Genomic DNA, 17,490 nt, shown 5'->3' on the forward strand with positions numbered 1-17,490 from the left:
CTTTGAAGTAGGAACTGTGAATATGGCCTTGTGACTGTCTCGGGTAAGGAAACAGGCTGTGAGGAGGCTGTTAACTGACTCGAGGTCACTGGGGTGGCTCCCCAGAGATGTCCGTGTTCTAATCATCAGAACCTATGAATATAGTACGTGGCATGGCAAGGGACAGTTGAGGTTGCCAACGGAAGGAATTGGGTTGCTAATCAGCTGACTTTGAGAACGGGAGAGTATCCTGGATTATCTGAGTGGGCCCAGTGCCATCAGGAGGATCCTTAAAATTGGAATTGAGAGGCAAAGAACAGTGTCAGAGTGACACAATTTGAGAAGGACTTGTCCAGCCCTTGCTGTCTTTGACGGTGGAAGGGCCCCAAGCCAGAGAGCGCTGGCTGCTTGTGGAGACGGATTCTCCCCGGAGGCCTCCAGAGGGAACATGCCCTATGGACACCTTGATTTTAGTCCACTGAGGCCTGTTTTGGATTTATGACCTCCAGAACTGAGAGATAAACGTAGCTCTTTTTTTTTTTTTTAAAGATTTTATTTATTTATTTGACAGATAGAGATCACAAGTAGGGAGAGAGGCAGGCAGAGAGAGAGAGAGAGGAGGAAGCAGGCTCCCCACCAGGCAGAGAGCCCGATGCGGGGCTCGATCCCAGGACCCTGGGATCATGACCTGAGCGAAAGGCAGAGGCTTTAACCCACTGAGCCACCCAGGCGCCCCAAACGTAGCTCTTTTTAATCTACTAAATTTGTGGTAATTCGTGACAGCAGAGGTAGCAGACGAATACAGTCACAGACCAGCAAATGAGGAGCTGGGATCGGAGCCCAGGACCACGTTATTCCCGCTTACTGCTGTGTTCTCCATGGCTGTGGGGCAGGGGGCCTTGTGGTCATTCCTGCCTCCTGGCCTTTGCCCATGATATTGCTTTAACTAGATTGCCTTTCCCTAGTTAATATCCACCTCCTTCATTTTCCAGTTTGTAAATATTGCCTCGCTAATAAAATGTCTGGCACATTACGAACATCAGATGGAGATTTCCACGCCACCGGTCCTTTCCTGGAGCTCCTGCTACACGAGGTGCCGTGGCCCCACTTAGCAACTAGCATTGTTTTCTCATTTCCCCCTGAACTTCATTAGTATCTTCCTCACAGGAAGTTTCCATAGGCCCAGACTGAGTCCCTTAATAAGTCATTTTAGTAGCCAGTGTTCTGTGTGACCATGGTCTGTCTACCCATGACCCCTTCCAACTGGTCTTCAGGGTCTCTGTCTGGGAGATAAGGGAGCTGTGCTCTAGTCGCCTCTAAAAGACACTTCAGTTTGAAAATGCACTGGCCCTTGGCTTGTTTTTGTAGGCCTGGGAGCTGAGAATTGCCTTTATATTTGTTAAGGGTTGTTTGCAAGAAAAAAATACATAAAAAAGAGCTTGTTACCTTTGTGCTAGACCTTAAGAACAGCCTTAAATGGAGGAGGGATTTGTAAATGGATGGGTTTCTTTGCTGAAGTCTTTCCTTCCGTGAAGGTGTAAAAACAAAAAAAAATTTAATCGAAATACACACAAGAGAAGTACTTGATCATTTTCATACCGTGCTTTGGTGAAATGGGGGGCGGTGTGAGGGATTTACTGTCGCGTTGGTGTAGTGACTGTGCATGGTTAGCTCTGCGGTTTGTGTTCCCCTGAAACGATGTATTTGGAACTACATTTCTCTCCTCCCTGATTGACGAGAAATTAAAAGTCCCAGTGAAGGAATTCTGTGTTTCCTTAGCATTTAGTAGTGTTGTGGCCAGCACCAGAATGTGCATGTTGTCTCTGTGGTGCCCAAATGCCAGAAAAGTTTCTGGGTAATTGCTTTGTGCTTTATATTAAGAATTTTGAAAATACGCAAACCTCAGAGTCACAGTTCTGGTAACAAAATGCAAGTAATTGCTATAGTTCATGTGTTGGAAACAAACATTTCTGTGGTCTGTTACCTTTCCTTGAAGGTTTTTTTCATCTGGGTGAATATATTTAGTATGGGAAATGTGGGAAGTCATCCACTGAAGAATTACGAATCACTGCATAATGCTAAGTAACATGGGAGGGGGGTGGTTACCCTTTTTGTGTAGTCGTGTTGTTTCCCCTTTTTCTGCCTTGTCTAAAACTTAGGAAAGAAGGGCAGGAAAGCAGAAGTTCATAAAAATGGCAGAGTATAGAGTATAATGAGGATTGTTTCCAGGAGGGTGCCACGATGCAGGTTTGCTTTTTGGAAATGTCACTACTTCCCAGGGTAAAGAGGTGAAAGAAGTTTTCCCAGGGCATCGGGGACTTCTTAGCCATGCTGATTAGAAGTCACATGACTTAACCCAGTGGTATTTAGTTTTAAAGTATCATGCTTTTTATTAGCAGTTCTCTTCCTGAGCATTTTTCTTGACCTGATACTCCGTTTTGTTCCCTGGTACCTCCTGGCTAGCACATGGCTAGTTCTGTTGCAGAAATTTCCGCACTGCTCAGCTGCACCGTTTCTCGTCATTCTTTCAGTGTATCCTTGGCCGTCTTGCTTTGCGGTACACTGAGTGCCGTTAGCTTCAGGCCTCTGAGAGAGAATTGATTTCAGAAGCTCAGCAGTTTATACTTAGAGGCACAAGGTCTAGGGACCCACCTTTTCCTTTCTGAAGGAGAGGAGGGGACACAATTTTTTGTTTTTTTAAAGGTTTTATTTATTTGACAGAGAGAGACACAGTGAGAGAGGGAACAAGCATGGGGAGTGGGAGAGGGAGAAGCAGGCTCCCCACAGAGCAGAGCACCTGATGTGGGACTCGATCCCAGAACCCTGGGATCAGGAGCTGAGCCAAAGGCAGATGCTTAAGGACTGAGCCACCCAGGCACCACCCCCCCACACACACACTCACATAAACAGAGCTCATTAGCTGTATGTTGCTGGTGGCTACCATATAGGACCGTGCAGCTACCGACATAGGCCTCATTATCCAAGTGTTCCAGGGTAAAACAATTTTTTCTTGAGCTACTGAGTCTCCTGCAAACACATCCCTGAGTTAAATGGTTTCAGATTTGTGTTCCTGGTTATATGTTAGGTGGTGAGTGTGAGTTGTGTAACTTTGCTTCAGGCAAATTTATTATTATGATTATTATTGGGTGGGTTTTTTTGTTTGTTTTGAGAGACAGAGAGCAGGAGAAAGTGTGCACACATGTGCGAGTCAGGTCGGGGGAGGGGCAGAGGGAAAGACAGATTCTTTTTTTTTTTTTTTAAGATTTTATTTATTTATTTGACCCACAGATCACAAGTTGGCAGAGAAGCAGGCAGAGAGAGAGGAGGAAGCAGGGTCTCTGCTGAGCAGAGAGTGACTCAGTCCCAGGATGCTGAGATCATGACCTGAGCCGAAGGCAGAGGCTTAACCCACTGAGCCATCCAGGCACCAGGAGAGACAGAGTCTTAAGCAGACTCCATGCTGAGTGTGGAACCCGACTCGGGGCTCCATCTCTTCACCTGATCCTAAATCAAGAGTTAAACGCTTAACCGACTCAGCCACCCAGACGCCCTACAGTTGAAAATCTGTTCTCCTTCCTAACCAAAGAAACGATTGTTACGTTTTCTGGAATGTTTGAGAATGTTAACATTTTGCCTCCCAGAGGTAGTTGATACCGTCTCAGTATGTGTGTTTTACCTCAATAGTAAACTGAAGTCTTGATGTTAAAAAGTAAATTTAGGCAAAATAAAATAGTCTGATATTAAAATGTTAAGCAAAAGCCCCCAAAGAAAAATCTTGATGTGAACCAGAAAGAGAGCCAGATGCATCTGAGTAGAAACCAGATGGAATTTCAGATTCTTCCATCCTGGATGTGCCTTTGGTGCTTGCAAAGAGTTGAACAGTGATGGTGCTGTATGGAAGGTCAACAGAAGCTGTGTTACCTAGGGGGAGTGTGGGAAGCAGGGGTGGAGCTTTTGGTTAGTGGTGGAGAAGAACCCCACCCTCAAAAACAGCCAGGGGTGAACTATGCATAAGTACAAAAAGTAGACAAGATTAAGATTGAAGCAAGCTTCTTTATTATTCAGAGCACATAAGTAGGGACGTTCTGCTGTGATGCTGTGGTGATGCCCTGCGGGCCTAGACGGTGGCTATGTGTGTGGTAGGCTGCCTTGTCTCTGAGGGACCCAGATCCCAGGGCTCAGCACCTTTTGCGGCAAATGGCCAATACGCCAGTGTTTATGGGCTGTGCTCAACTCGCTCTCTTTAGTTTCCTGTCTGACCAGCTACACAAACTGGTTTTAACTATTGCCTTTACCCTGATGTTCTCTCCTGGTCTTGGTACATTAGGCAGCGGTCTTTGTAACTCTTTTCACTGGATGGTTAATAGACACTTGTAACTGGCCAGTTACCTGGCTAACAAGAGTTTATTGAGATTTCAAAAAAAAAAAATTAATTGAATAGGATTACGTATGTCGTTGTTGGACCTTATTTTGGTGGGGAAGGGGAAAGCATTATTCTAAATTTATTTTAATTTTTATTTAGTTTTATTTTTTTAAGATTTTTATTTATCTGTCAGAGAGGAGAGCGAGCAGGAGCACACAAATAGGGGGAGTGGCAGGCAGAGGGAGAAGCAGACTCTCCGCTGAGCAGGGGGCCAGATGTGGGACCCAATCCCAGGACTCTGGGATCACGACCGAGCTGAAGGCAGATGCTTAGCTGACTGAGCCACTCAGTCATCCCCCAAGTTTATTTTTAATTCAACAAATTCAAAGTCCTTAATTAAAATGTTGAAGCTTTATTACTTTTAAGAATAAATTACTCATCTTAGAAATGGTAGAGATCCCTACTGTAGAAAGCCTTGGAACCCTGTTTAACAGAGAATATTCTGGATGTGGAGGTGAGAGGTGTTATTTTTTGTGTCTTTTCTTACAGTATAAACTTCCTCTGCTAGTTCAAGTACTCTTTGTACACATGGCAGTGCAAATTTAAGTGGCTTCTCCTAGCAAGATTTCTGCTACATGCAGGAACTTAAAATAGATGTGTGAATTTCATAGATATCTGTGTATGTGAAAAGTAAAGTTTTAAAATTGTGATGTGTTTGGGTATGTTCGAATCCGCTGTGTGCAGCAGGCTGTCCATTCTTAATGTAGTTAAACAGGTTTTTGAACGGGCCTTTTCAACTTTTGGATCAGCCTGTCACTTTTTATTTTCTGCTCTTGATAAGTCATGTTGGTGACATTGGCCAACTATCAAATGCATTTCCTCACTGGCTGCTTTTCCTTCTCCTCCTCTCTTTTTTTTAGCGGTGGCCGTCCACCAAGATTCAGCCTTCTTCTGGAGAGTGGTGCCTTCGATGGTGGCCTCTCTTATGTCCTGCTTTTTCTTTTGATGGCTATACATGCTATACCATTTTTTAAAATTCAGATTTTGAGCTAATTTTATACTTGTAGAAAAGTTGCAGAAATAGGACAAGGATTTCCTCCATTTTCTTCCTTCACCTCGCTTCCCCCAGTGTTAAGATGTTCTGTAACCAACCATTTGTGACGGTACTTTGGTCAAAACTAAGACATGACCATCGGTACAGTATCATTAACTGAACCATAGGCCTTGTTTGAATTTTGCCAGTGTCTTCACTTTCTTTTCTGTTCCAGGATCTAATCTGGGATCCCACATCACATACAGTTCTTTTTTTTTCCCTCCTTAGTCTCCTCCGACTGGTGACAACTGCGCAGTCTCCCCATGTTTTGCGTGACCTTGACATTTTGCAGGAAGGCTGGTCATTGTTCACTTTGTTTCTCAAAGCGCTCCAGCTTTTGCCATTAGGAGCGTCTTGGGTCAGCTCCTATACCCTTTGAAGATGCTCCATCCTTTATTGTGACACTGAGGTGTGCCCGCCTCCTTTTGTACTTCCCTTGCCCCACTTCTGGAATCAGCCTCTTCTCCAGGGAGCCCTGGTTTCTTTTATGGAAGAAAGGCATGTAGAAACCAAGATCGGGGTGCTGGGTGTGCTGGTTGGTGTCAGGTCTTATGACTTGTAGGCCCTTTCAGCAGGTAAAGCAAGGACATGTTATGTATTTACACCCACACATTGACATAGATTAGTAGCTGTCTTTCTGTTATCTGTGTGTGTGTGTGTGTGTGTGTGTGTGAAAAGCCCTAAGTTTCTATAATTTCCTCTGATTCCAATATAACACCAGCATGTAGCTTTCCTCTGGTAATGTGTAACTTTTTCCACCCAGCCCTGAGAATCTGGCTCTCATTGTCCTTAGTTTTACGATACTCAGTCAAGATACTGTTCCAGTTACTCAGCTCTTTCTCCCCACACCTCCAGCCCCCCACCCCTCACCCCTCCTCTGTGGTGTGATAGTGAAGCTTGTTTGTTAGTGCTTGTGTTCCACATTAGCTCCCCCACATCTTGGTTGGTTTAATGATTTTGGTTTGTGAGTGTGTGAAGGATCTGAAACATCGCTGAAGCTCTGAGAGCCTCCATAGGAAAAGGTGTCCCCGGAGGAGGAAGGTCAGGCTGCCTCACCCCTGTTCTCCCGACCCCATTTCCTCTCCTTTCCCATCTTTGCCCCTGCTCCCCTCCATGTGTAACCAGTGTCTGTTGTTTCTAGCTTATCCTTCCTGTGTTTCTTTGGTTTTGTGTCATATTAAACTAGTCGGATTTGAATGAAAGGTGGCGTCAGGGATTACCACACTGGGCCCTCCCTCCCCGGCATCCACTCCTCTGAAAGCAAAGCGACACTCCTGCTGGTGTGTTCTGTACCTTCGTCGTTTATATTTGGGCTACTTGGATGGAACTTGTTACATCTAACAAGTAAATAAGATACCGGTATGGCTATCTTATATAACATCTAGTAAAACAGAAGGGAGCTAGGAAAGAAGGTATCATTTCCTATACCGTCTTACCCACTCGCCTCTAATACTAGATATTTTAGTCAATTTTTAGCTACACATACTACATCTGCTCCTTGAGGGAAAGAAAAGAAAGCTTACACTTAAGGATAAGGTCCCTTTTGATCTCTATCTCCCACACAAAACTATTTTTATTATCCTTTCAGGGTCCTTATACTCTTTTTTTCCTTATACTTTTTTTAAACATACATGCCTGTAGGGGAAAAAAAGTATGTTGTTTTATAAGGTGTGAGTTATTTTTCTTTCTTTTTTTTTTAACATAAAAAGATACACTTTACCTCTTTTTAGTTTGCTTTTTCCTCTCACCTGTGTCAGGAACTATTTGACAGGTTCATGTCAAATAGTAGCCCCAGTCCACCGTTTTGAACACCTGCAGAGTGTTTCTTGGTGACTGTCCATACGGGTGACCTTGGGCACACAGGCCGGGACTCATGGTGGGCTTTGGGGCCGCAGCCTCTGCCCACGTCTCACTGTGAGCATGCAACCCCTTGCTCCCCTGAGTGGCTGCCGCTTCGTGTGTCCCATCAGCATCACATCAGATGTCCTTTCTCTGCTGGTCACCTATAGTTGGTATTTCCTGTGTCTCAAATTTGGGGCAGTTTGAGGTAAAGAGAGGTACTTTGTTTTAATTTGCTTTCTTCTGAAATAGGGCGGTTGAGTGTATTTTCATGTAATTATTAGCCTTTTGCTTTTTTTCTGTGGTTTGCGCATTTTTAACTTCTTTCTTTTTCTTGTTAATTTGTGTGAGTTCTTTGTACATTTTAGGTTCATTCATTTAACCAATATTTATTGATCTCTTAGATGCCTGGCCACTGCGATAGGTGCTGGGGTAATAGCAATAAATAAGGTTTCTAATGACTTCACAGAAGTTAAGAGGAAGTTGGACCAAAGAAAATTAAAATAAATCAACAAGATTATGTAGATATTAATAAGTGCTGTTAAAAAATAGAGTAAAGGTAGAGAGAGTGCTTGAGCGGAGAGGAAGCCCCCGTTTCCCCTTATAGACCTGGTCCTCGGAGTATTTGCATTAAGGTGGGGTGGTCAGGGAAGGCTTTTTGGAGAAGGTGGGGCTGGAGCTGAGGTCTCAACGGTGAGGAGCCAGCAGTGGAAGTGTCCAGACAGAACAGCATATCCCTAGGCTCCACGGTGGGGCACATGAGAGAGTGGCAGGGGTTCACAGGAGATGAGGTCAGACCACCGCAGGCAGACACAGTGTGGGGACTGTCAGGGTTGTTACTCAGGAGGCTCTGTGAGGTCTGTTTCCGGAGGAGTGTTCTCCAGCTCCTCCTTTTCTGCCTAGGCTAGGTGACCGCAAAGAGCTTTGCTCTGGGGATTTGTGCATCAAGACTTGATCATTGCATTTTGTGGTTGTTTTAAGGCATAGGCTTTTTTCTTTAATAAAGGCAAATTTTCTGTTTCAGATTACCTAGGAACAATACGATTTGGGGTTATCACAAATAAACATCTTGCGAAACTGGTATCCTTAGTACAATCTGGAAGTGTGTATTTACATAGACATTTCAACACATCACTTGTAAGTATTTTGAAATCACATTTATATTAGTGCAGTGGTTCTTAACCTTGTTTAGGTCATGGAGTTCTTTGAGAATTGGATAAGATCTATGGGCACTCTCCCTAGGAAAGTGTATGTGATTTTTCTATGCAAATTGAGAGTTCCTGCAACACCACGCTAGAGCCCGCGTCCCCGTGTGCAAACCCACGCGTTAGAGGGCTCTCAGATGTAACATCTACCGATTCTTTGTTTTTATTCTTCGACGTTGGTGCAGCCTTGTTTGCTTTCCTCTTCGGATGAAATCGCAGGATGATTCTGTTGGAGAGTTGTTACTCTGGGCATAATGTTCTCAGAGGTTAAGCTTCCGTTCGGCGATGTTCTTCGTTCATCTGTTCCATTCGTCAGGAGTAATCATGTGGCACGCTCTTCTCCTTAGCTGATGAAACGGATTTTGAGGTTCTTGTTAAGTCACAGTGAGAAGCTGATGGCTTCTCACCCCAGAGAGCCTTGGTTTTCCATTGTCTTTGCTCCCTGATTTCATTTGCTTTTGGTGAAGCAGCCCGAGCTCAGCTCTTTCTGAGCTGCTGACCTGTGCCCTGCGTAGCCCTGTGCCTCTGCTCTATTGCTGCTGCTTCAGTCCTATCACTGAGTATTTTTTTAAGTATATTCTGTCTCTAACGTCACTAACAGTGTGTGTCACTTACAGGTTTAGTGAAGACCAGTATCTGTGTAACCCATGTACCCAGCCCATTCAAACTGGGCTCCCCTTGACTCTGCGTGCAAGTCTCATGCCTGCGGGAGGACTGTTAGGCCCTCTCCGGGGCACCACTTTGGTTGCCAGTCCCCCTGGCTTCTGCAAATCCCTAGGAGCCCAGATGCCATGCTGTATTTCATGTAGTTTGTACTCCAGCAGTCAGATGTATTTTTGTGTTTTCCAAATAGAAATGTGTTTATGATGTCTGAGTTTGGTTTTTCAAATTCCTGGCCTCCCCACTTTGAGAGTCACTGCTTCGCTGGTTTCTCCGCCACCCGCCCACCCTCCTGGTGCCTCTGAGCTGCTTCTTACTTCCTCTGCTTTCACTGTTGGTGTTTTCCCTCCATCCTCCTCCTGTAGCTTGCTGTACAACCAACATACATCGTATGGGTTTAGAGGGGAGGGCACTGAGGAAGGAGCATAAAACAGAGAGAAGCTGGGGCTGTGGGAATGGCCCTGGCAGACGCACTGGGCTTACTGCTTCAGGTCTGTAGTTCTGAAGGTCGGTGGTTGGTTTAGCAGAATTCCTTTTAATAGTTTTTTTTTTTTTTAAGATTTTATTTATTTGACACACAGAGATCACAAGTAGACAGCGAGGCAGGCAGAGAGAGGGGGAAGCAGGCTCCCCGCTGAGCAGAGAGCCCTGGGTGGGGCTTGATCCCAGGACCCTGAGATCATGACCTGAGCCCAAGGCAAAGGCTTAACCCACTGAGCCACCCAGGTGCCCCAGAATTCCTTTTATCAAATGAAATACTTTTGGGATTCCAGTATTTTAACAAATAAAACCAGTGGACATCCTTGTCACGAGGCAATTTAATTCTCAGTTTTGGAGAGTATAAAAGATCTCATTTTGTGGAACCCTCCAAAGCACTTTTTTTGGGTTTCATTTTGAAACCCAGTAATCCATATTTGAATTTCAAACATAATTTTATGTTGACCTACTTTAAACAAAGCACAAAATCTACATGTCTCTTTGCTTCATTCCGTACACGTAAGTGTGATCTGTGGCTTTGTACAAGTTCTAGGTCGTGCGTGAATTCATTCAAGTATTTGTTGAGTTTTACTGTGTGCCAGGTGTTCTTCTAGTCACTGGAGTACGGGTGACCAGACGATGCAGATACAAAGCTCTGCCCTAAGGGGTATCTTCTCCCACCATTTTGAGCCCAGTTTTGAGGAACCAGCGTACAAATCTGAATGAGCCTCGACTTTATAACTTCCATTCCCTTGGGTATTCATTGATCCTTTTATAATAATTCTTTTATAAGAACCCAGTAAAATATAATAGCTCCCCTTGGCCAGGGTGGAAGAGGTCGCTGTTGCCAGCAGCAGATCGGGAGAGTTCTTCCTTGGTTGAGGAGTCTGCTGAAGGGAGCAGGAGGGGTCTGTGACCTGAAAGTCGCCCCTCTGAGCTGCCCGTGCTCTTCGCAGCCACTTGGGAGGAAACGCTGTCTGGCGGAGCAGGGGCAGGTCACGGCCCAGAGTCGTCTTGTGTGCACCTGGGCGGTGGTGGGGTGGTCGGGGCCTCTTGAGCCTGCCCTGCCTTCAGCCCTCCCTGTGTTGTCCTTCGCAGGTCTTTCCCAGGGAGGCGATCAACTACACAGCAGAGAACATTCATAAGTGGGCCTTAGAAAACCGAGAGGCGCTCCTCCGATGGCTGCGGCCACACGGCGGCAAGAGCCTCCTGCTGAACAATGAACTGAAGAAGGGGCCTGCGCTTCTTGTGTTTGTCCCTTTCAATCCTTTAGCTGAAAGCCACCCTTTAATAGATGAGGTAAGAGTCCTGATGTTAAAAGGTATCTGCTAGGGAGCAGGAAAACCTCATGAACTTGGATGTCTCACTCCACGTTCAGAGTGATTTCCACCATGCAGTGGCAGCTGCGTTTCTGTGGCGTTACTCCTTCCTCCCATGAATGGGCAGGAGACTGTGTGCTGGAGATGGGATCCACTGCGGCCTTGCTGGCCACGTTGACTGACAGCTGCTCGGGTCTGGGGGAGTCGGCGCGAACAGGCATGACCAAGCTGCGCCTCCCCAGGGTAGGACCAGATGTCCCTCGTCTGGCCATGACCCACTGGGGGAGTGGGATAGAGGGGATGGAGAGCAGCACAGGCAAGGTTCAGTGTGGCCTTGGAGACGCCGTTGTGGAGGGTATGGGGGCCTGACGGCAAGCCCTGGCCATGCTCAACCCGGCAGCCAGGGAACGACAGTGGTGATACTGGGCTCCCCTGTTTCTCTCAGCCTTTCCTGTCTCGAAGATAAGCAGAGCGGTTTCCAGAGACAGAGCTGTCAGGAGTCTGCCCCTCCCTCCTGCTTTTCCTGTTTCAGCTGGTGCACTCACTCTCTCCGGGTGTGAGTTTGTTTTATATGCGGATCATTTGGAGGCACTTCGAGAGAGTAATAACAATTACCAGAGAGTGCCTGGGATTGCTAAATTGGATTTACTGGGGGTTTTTATTTTTTCCTTCCCTCAAGGATTCTTTAATGAGCCCAAACCAATTTCAGACAGCCGGTGTAGCACTGGCGGGGCTAACCAGACACGCGCCCCGCGCCCCCCCGCCTCTCTGCGTCAGCCTGGTGGTCTGCCTGGAGGCAACGGGGGTTCAGGGATCTTCCCCAGCCAGGCCCCTGACTTTGATACTCTGGAGCCTCATTGTGAAAGTTGTTATCCCTGCTGCTACCCTGGCTTCAAGGAAGAAAGGAGAGAAATGAAATGGCTTTTGTTTCTTTTCCTCTGATTAGGGAAGACTTGAAGTAATAAGACTTACTCCTGAAGAAAATCTTCACTACGCAGATATTTTATGAACTAAGACACTCTCCCAATTTCCTAGGCTTTTACTGCATCTACTCTTAAGGGCCTTAAGGCTCTTTGTAGGAAAGGTGGGTTTTGCATCCAAGGCACAGCTACGGTTTAGGGTTTTTACTTTGACTTTTAAAATTTCTTTGTGGAGAATTCTGTCTTGTCTAATTTGGGCAAGTCAGGGACCTGGGTGGGGTAGTGTTTTGTGACTGGAGCCCAGTTCCCCTGTTTAGGGGGTTGTTGGATTTGGGCCTGTGGCAGGACACTAGCTTTCCTGCCTTTTCCCCTGGCTTAGCATCTATCTTCTCTGCCCTAACTCCTCCATCTCTGGCCAGGCCTCCTCCTCCTCCTTTTTTTTTAAACCACTTTGTTCCTGTGTCTCCTTTCCTCTGAGCTCAGAGTGTCCCTGCAAGATGCGTGGATTCCCCTAACCTCGCTGTATGGTTGAGATTGTTGAAAACCAGATGGCATCTCAGCAGTATTGTGAATTACTTAGCCAAGTAAAGTGTTCTGTGCAGTACATTTCCCTCTTCCTTTGAGGTCATTTTAGCAAATGTTTATGGAGCACTGTGTCAGGGAGCCGTGGGTGAGAACGATGGAGAAGACGCAGCCTTACTCTCACGGTCTCAGAGGCTTGTTCAGGAGGGCGGCAGGAGCTTACTTTTAATTAATGCAAGGTGGGGGAAGGTCAGTCCCAGGCCTGGCTCAGGAGGAATTAGAGGAGAGAGGGCTGTGTCCCAGAAAGCTAAGGGCAGCCAGGGGCGAGATTAGGAGAGGCAGTGGGTGGGGCAGGTATGGGGAACAGACTTTCAAGGTGGCCAGGATGTGGATGGGTTGAAGGAAACATAAGGGAAGGCACAGCCTGAGCAGAGGCCAGGCGGTGGGGAGGTTCCTGCAAGTTTGGTGTTAGGAAGTGGTGTGGGCTGCGTGGCCCCCAGAGGGGCCGCCTGGAGAAGACCCAGATTGGAAACCTGAACAGGAGAGGCGGTTGGGTGTGGCTTTGAGGACTTCAGGATAATTGTGGCTAGCACAGTCTCACTGACAGAGGAGAGATGTCAGCTGAGCTGTGTGCTCCCATGATTCACGTTTTCCGGGCAGCACTGCTCCAGGACTTTGGGAAGTAGTAAAGCCCGGAACTTGGGCGCTGGTGGGGATGGGAAGTGGGGTGTGTGAGCAGAGAGGTAAGGAAGCCCTCAGGCTTGGGTCGCCTGAACACTGCACCTGGACATTCCCAGGCTGAGTTCTGAACTCATCAGCTCCTCAACCACGGGAGAGTTTACGCTTTAAGCCTTTGCCCAAGCCCACCTCGAGGCCCAACTGGGACAGGCGGTTGAGGAAGCTCACATGGTGGAGAGAGGTCAGCGTCACGTGAGGTTAGTTGCTGGAGCTTGCCAGGCAATGGGTTTTGAGGCAGCCGTAGTGGGGAGTGTGGTGGGGATAAACCAGAGGACGGCTGTGTGCTGCCTCCGCTGTGAGCCCCGGTCCGGGCCCGGCAGCTGCTGACACACACGCACGCCCCCCACCCCTGGGAGACCACAGCGTCAGGCCACTGACCGCTGCATCTCTGCAGAGCTGCTCCCTGCGGCCAGTGAGGGGTCCGTGTGCCTCTCGCAGCGCTGCTCTGAGGCGCTCACGGTGTGCGAGCCTTGTGGGCAAAGTCATGGTTGTCTTGTTCTTACTTAAAACTTTGTCTGATTAAAGAAGATGGAAGAAAGCATTTACAGCGCATTTAAAGTTATGTTCCAGGTTTTCCTTATTAGTTCATGGGAGATGAAGTATGGCCTCAGGCGATTCACATGTGAAGACGAAACTGGACTCGCCTTTCCACAACTGCCCAGTGTGTCAAAGGGGCATAAAAGTAAAAACCAGTTCAGCTTATAGGAGAAAAATAAGAATTCCTCACGTTTTAAGAGCATTACTCTATACAAAATAATTTCTTCAATTAAAAATATCCTTTATGTGGCTTCTTTGCTTATGAGCAATGTTGTGAAAAGAGCTGAGAAAACCTTTTAAGACTCCTGCTGTCGTAAATATACTCCTACTTCGACTTTTTGTAAAAAAAAAATTGCATAAATACTTGAATTTTTGTGGGATTTTTTTGGGGGGGGGCAAGGGGCATGGGTGGGAATGATAATCCGTGGTGTCTTTGGGTGTCAGGCAGTGCCCAGATGGGGCCAGAGGGCCGCTGGGCTCCTATGCAGTCAAATGCTCTACCACTGAGCTATACCCCCCGCTGGGCTCCTATGAATCATACGGGCTTGACCTTATGAGTGTGGTGTGCCGTCAGAGCCTTAGCCACAAAGCCTGAGATGTTTTAGTGGCGGGGGGGGGGGGGGGGGGGGGGGGGGGGGGGGGGGGAGGGGTGGAGGGGAGGAAAGAAAATGAAACACTGGTTTATCTTCTTAAGTGGTCTTTTTTTATGCCCGAGAACTATTCCCTTCATTTTTCTGTACAAAGGCATATGTTTTGAATTAACAATCTCTATGAATACCATATATAGAATTGGGATTTTTTTTTTAAATTGGAAAAGTACTCATTAAATGGCTTTGCGCGCACGTGCACATACACACTCTCTCTCTCTCTCTCTTTCATGAAAAAAATCCCGAGTGACTTAACACCTTTTAACTAAGTGGCAAGATTTGATCCAAGTTAGCACGTGATTCTATTTTAGAGAGTAGATGGAGTAAATGCTTTTGGATTATAATGACTTGCTTGTTTTTCTTATGAACCTGGGGAGGGTAGTGAAAGGTGTTCAGTTTGGAAACAGAATGAAATGTCAATCTACTCAGGCTGATACTGACCTGAGGGGAAAGCAGTTAATCTCCCCAGGACATGGGGATCTGTATGTTACCCCGAGATGCCATTCATTCCCCAGATTTTGGGCATTTGTTCTGTCCCTGGCTCTGGGGAGAATGGGAGAAATCCAGCAGGGTCCCAACCTGTGAGGGTCTGTAAGCTTGTGGGGAGGAGGGGTGTCTCAGCAGACACTTATGAGACTGTGGGTAGGGCTTTGGAGCCCTGAAGATACAGAGCCGAGCTCCCAGGTGAGGTAGGGTGCCGGGGAGTTAGCTCTCCTGAAGCAGCCACCCTGCTGCTTGGCCTTGGGGCAGTACAGAGGTGTGTCGGCTGGAGGAGGTCCTGGCCAGGCCTGCTCTAAAGAGGGTGGGGCGACACCGGAAAGGCAGATGCAGGCCAGACTGTGTTAAGTTGTATCCTCCGGGTAGTAGGGAGCCATTGAATGTCGTTCGGCTGAAGAGTGCTGTGCTTAGGGTGGTAATTTGAAAACCAACGGTGACAGTGTGGAGGCCAAGTGAGGCAGGGGAGAGCTCGCTGTGGTGTTCTGTGACAACTGAGGGCCTGAACTGAGGCTGTGGGGACTCAAAGGAAGGGGCCGTCTTTGTTTGAAGTCCGAGGTGGTGGGCTTGAGGGATAGCCATTCCCATTCTGCGATGCTGATTTCTACGGGGGGGAGGGGGAAGTTAATGGGGGAAGGCAGGATGGATGAGTGTGGTTTGGAGTAGGTTGAATTTGAAGCCTCCTGTGAGGTGGGGTTTTATTTGGAAACAGGATTGCCGTGAAATACTGTGACCCACTCATTAGGGGTTTGGGACGTGTTCGGACCGTTAGTGAGGGTGAAGAAAGAAGACGTCATCCCTGTGGGAGAGTTACAAAGCTCTGAAGGCAAATGCACTCACCTGGGAGCCGAGATTTAAAATCTGTCCCGGCTTCGCAGCCTGGAGTTATGTTGCAGGGGGAGCTTGGCTCTTGTCGTGTAGTGGTCGGAGACGTCTGCCTCTGAGACTCCCTCCTGCTCTACACAGTTGGCTCACTGTTAAGAGAGTGACATGTTCTGAAAGATAATCCAAGCCTCTTCCTGAATAGCACTTGGTGTAATGGTTTCCTCTTGGACGCATGGAGAGGAAGAGCCAGCAGGGGCTTCTTGTGAATCAGACCAGGGTGCTTCCGGGCCCGACGGCCACGGGTCTCTCCTTCCGCCGTGACCGCACCTCTCATGGCTCTGCCCTGTGTTTCAGATCACCGAAGTGGCCTTGGAGTACAACAACTGTCGTGGGGACCAGGTGGTGGAGCGGCTCCTTCAGCACCTGCGGCGAGTGGACGGCCCGGTGTTCAGGCCTCTGGCGCCTGAGCCTCCCGCGCAGCTGCCAGAGCCACGGCTGATCACAGCGTCCCCCTGCTGTAACACCGTGGTGCTGCCCCGCTGGCACTCCGTCTCCAGGACCCACAACGTCTGTGAGCTGTGCGTCAATCAGACCACGGGGGGCGTCCGGCCCAGCTCGGTGGGCATGCCGCAGTGCAGCTTTTTCGAGATGGCGGCGGCTCTGGATTCTTTCTACCTCAAGGAGCAGACCTTTTATCACGTGGCGTCGGGCAGCATCGAGTGCAGCAATTTTCTGAGTTCCTACAGCCCCTTCAGCTACTACACTGCATGTTGCAGGACCATAAACAGGGCCGTGACAGGCTTCATTGATGCTGGACACAGTGTCTTTGAAACCCCGACCATCGCGCTTTCTTCCCTCGAGGAGAAATGTGAGGCCGACCCCCCAGGCTCCGTTCCTCACATTGAGGAGAACAGGTATCTCTTTCCTGAAGTGGACGCGAGTAGCACAGACTTCACAGGCCTGAGCTGCAGAACCAACAAGACCCTGAACATCTACCTTTTGGATTCAAATTTATTTTGGTTATATGCAGAGAGGCTGGGGGCTCCGAGCGCCACTCGGGTGAAGGAGTTTGCCGCAATTGTTGATGTGAAAGAAGAGTCTCACTATATCTTGGATCCAAAACAAGCCCTTAGGAAGTTCACCCTAGGTACTGTGGGCAGTTTCCTTCCACAAACATAACGAGTATTGCTTAACTTAATGCTGGTAACTTTTATCCAGGGATCTCAGTACCTTTGGTCTTGGGGGGATGTCAGTTTTGTAGCTCACTTGAAATCTTTAGACTCTATTTGGTCACCATTTTAAAAGAAGCTAATTTTGTCTATTAAAGGGAACAGAAACTTCCTAACTCCCCATTTGGGATAAGTTTGTCATGTAACCCCTGGGGGTGATAGGAGCCCAGCGTTCCAGATGGGCAGTGCCTGTCCCGTTTCTGAGTTGGAGCGAGCTGCGTGGGGTGGGCCCCTGGCTGCCAGAAGGGTGGTGGGGTGAGAGCTGTTGTGCTGGGAGCGTCCCGGGGAGCTGATGAATGGGACCCCCATGGCAGCGCCATTCTAAAGGAGCTTAAGCAGGAAGCGGTGAAACGTAGAACCACCTGTCCTCCCTTTCGTCTCAGGTCTGGATGTACAACTATCAAGGCCATCAGACCCAGTTCGCTTGGATGCTGTTTTTACCTCCTTGAGAAATGCTGCTCTGACCTTGGGTGCCTAGATTGTAACAGACAAGTGTCAAGTGCAATAAACAAGTGTCTGTTGCAAACCAGCAGAAACCACTTTGGGGGTGGGGGGGCCCATTTTGGGAAAGCATCGCGAACTTGCCCTTGGTGCTTGGCAGCAGCAGTAAACTAACCCATGCTGTCCTGTTCCCAGGGCTTT

General features: G+C 47.9%; 1 protein-coding gene across 2 annotated transcripts in view; it reads left to right on the forward strand.

Annotated features, from left to right (window-relative positions):
• Positions 1-17,490, forward strand: part of TXNDC11 (thioredoxin domain containing 11) — a 59,941-nt gene that overhangs the window by 31,472 nt on the left and 10,979 nt on the right. For both annotated transcript variants that reach the window (XM_045993102.1, XM_045993103.1), the window contains 3 exons: positions 8,299-8,411; positions 10,715-10,915; positions 15,974-16,766. In XM_045993102.1, coding sequence (XP_045849058.1) covers positions 8,299-8,411; positions 10,715-10,915; positions 15,974-16,766 — 1,107 coding nt within the window. The remainder of the gene's footprint in view (positions 1-8,298; positions 8,412-10,714; positions 10,916-15,973; positions 16,767-17,490) is intronic.

This window comes from Meles meles, chromosome 21 (assembly GCF_922984935.1).
Source record: "Meles meles chromosome 21, mMelMel3.1 paternal haplotype, whole genome shotgun sequence".
Classification (NCBI taxonomy): Eukaryota; Metazoa; Chordata; class Mammalia; order Carnivora; family Mustelidae; genus Meles; species Meles meles.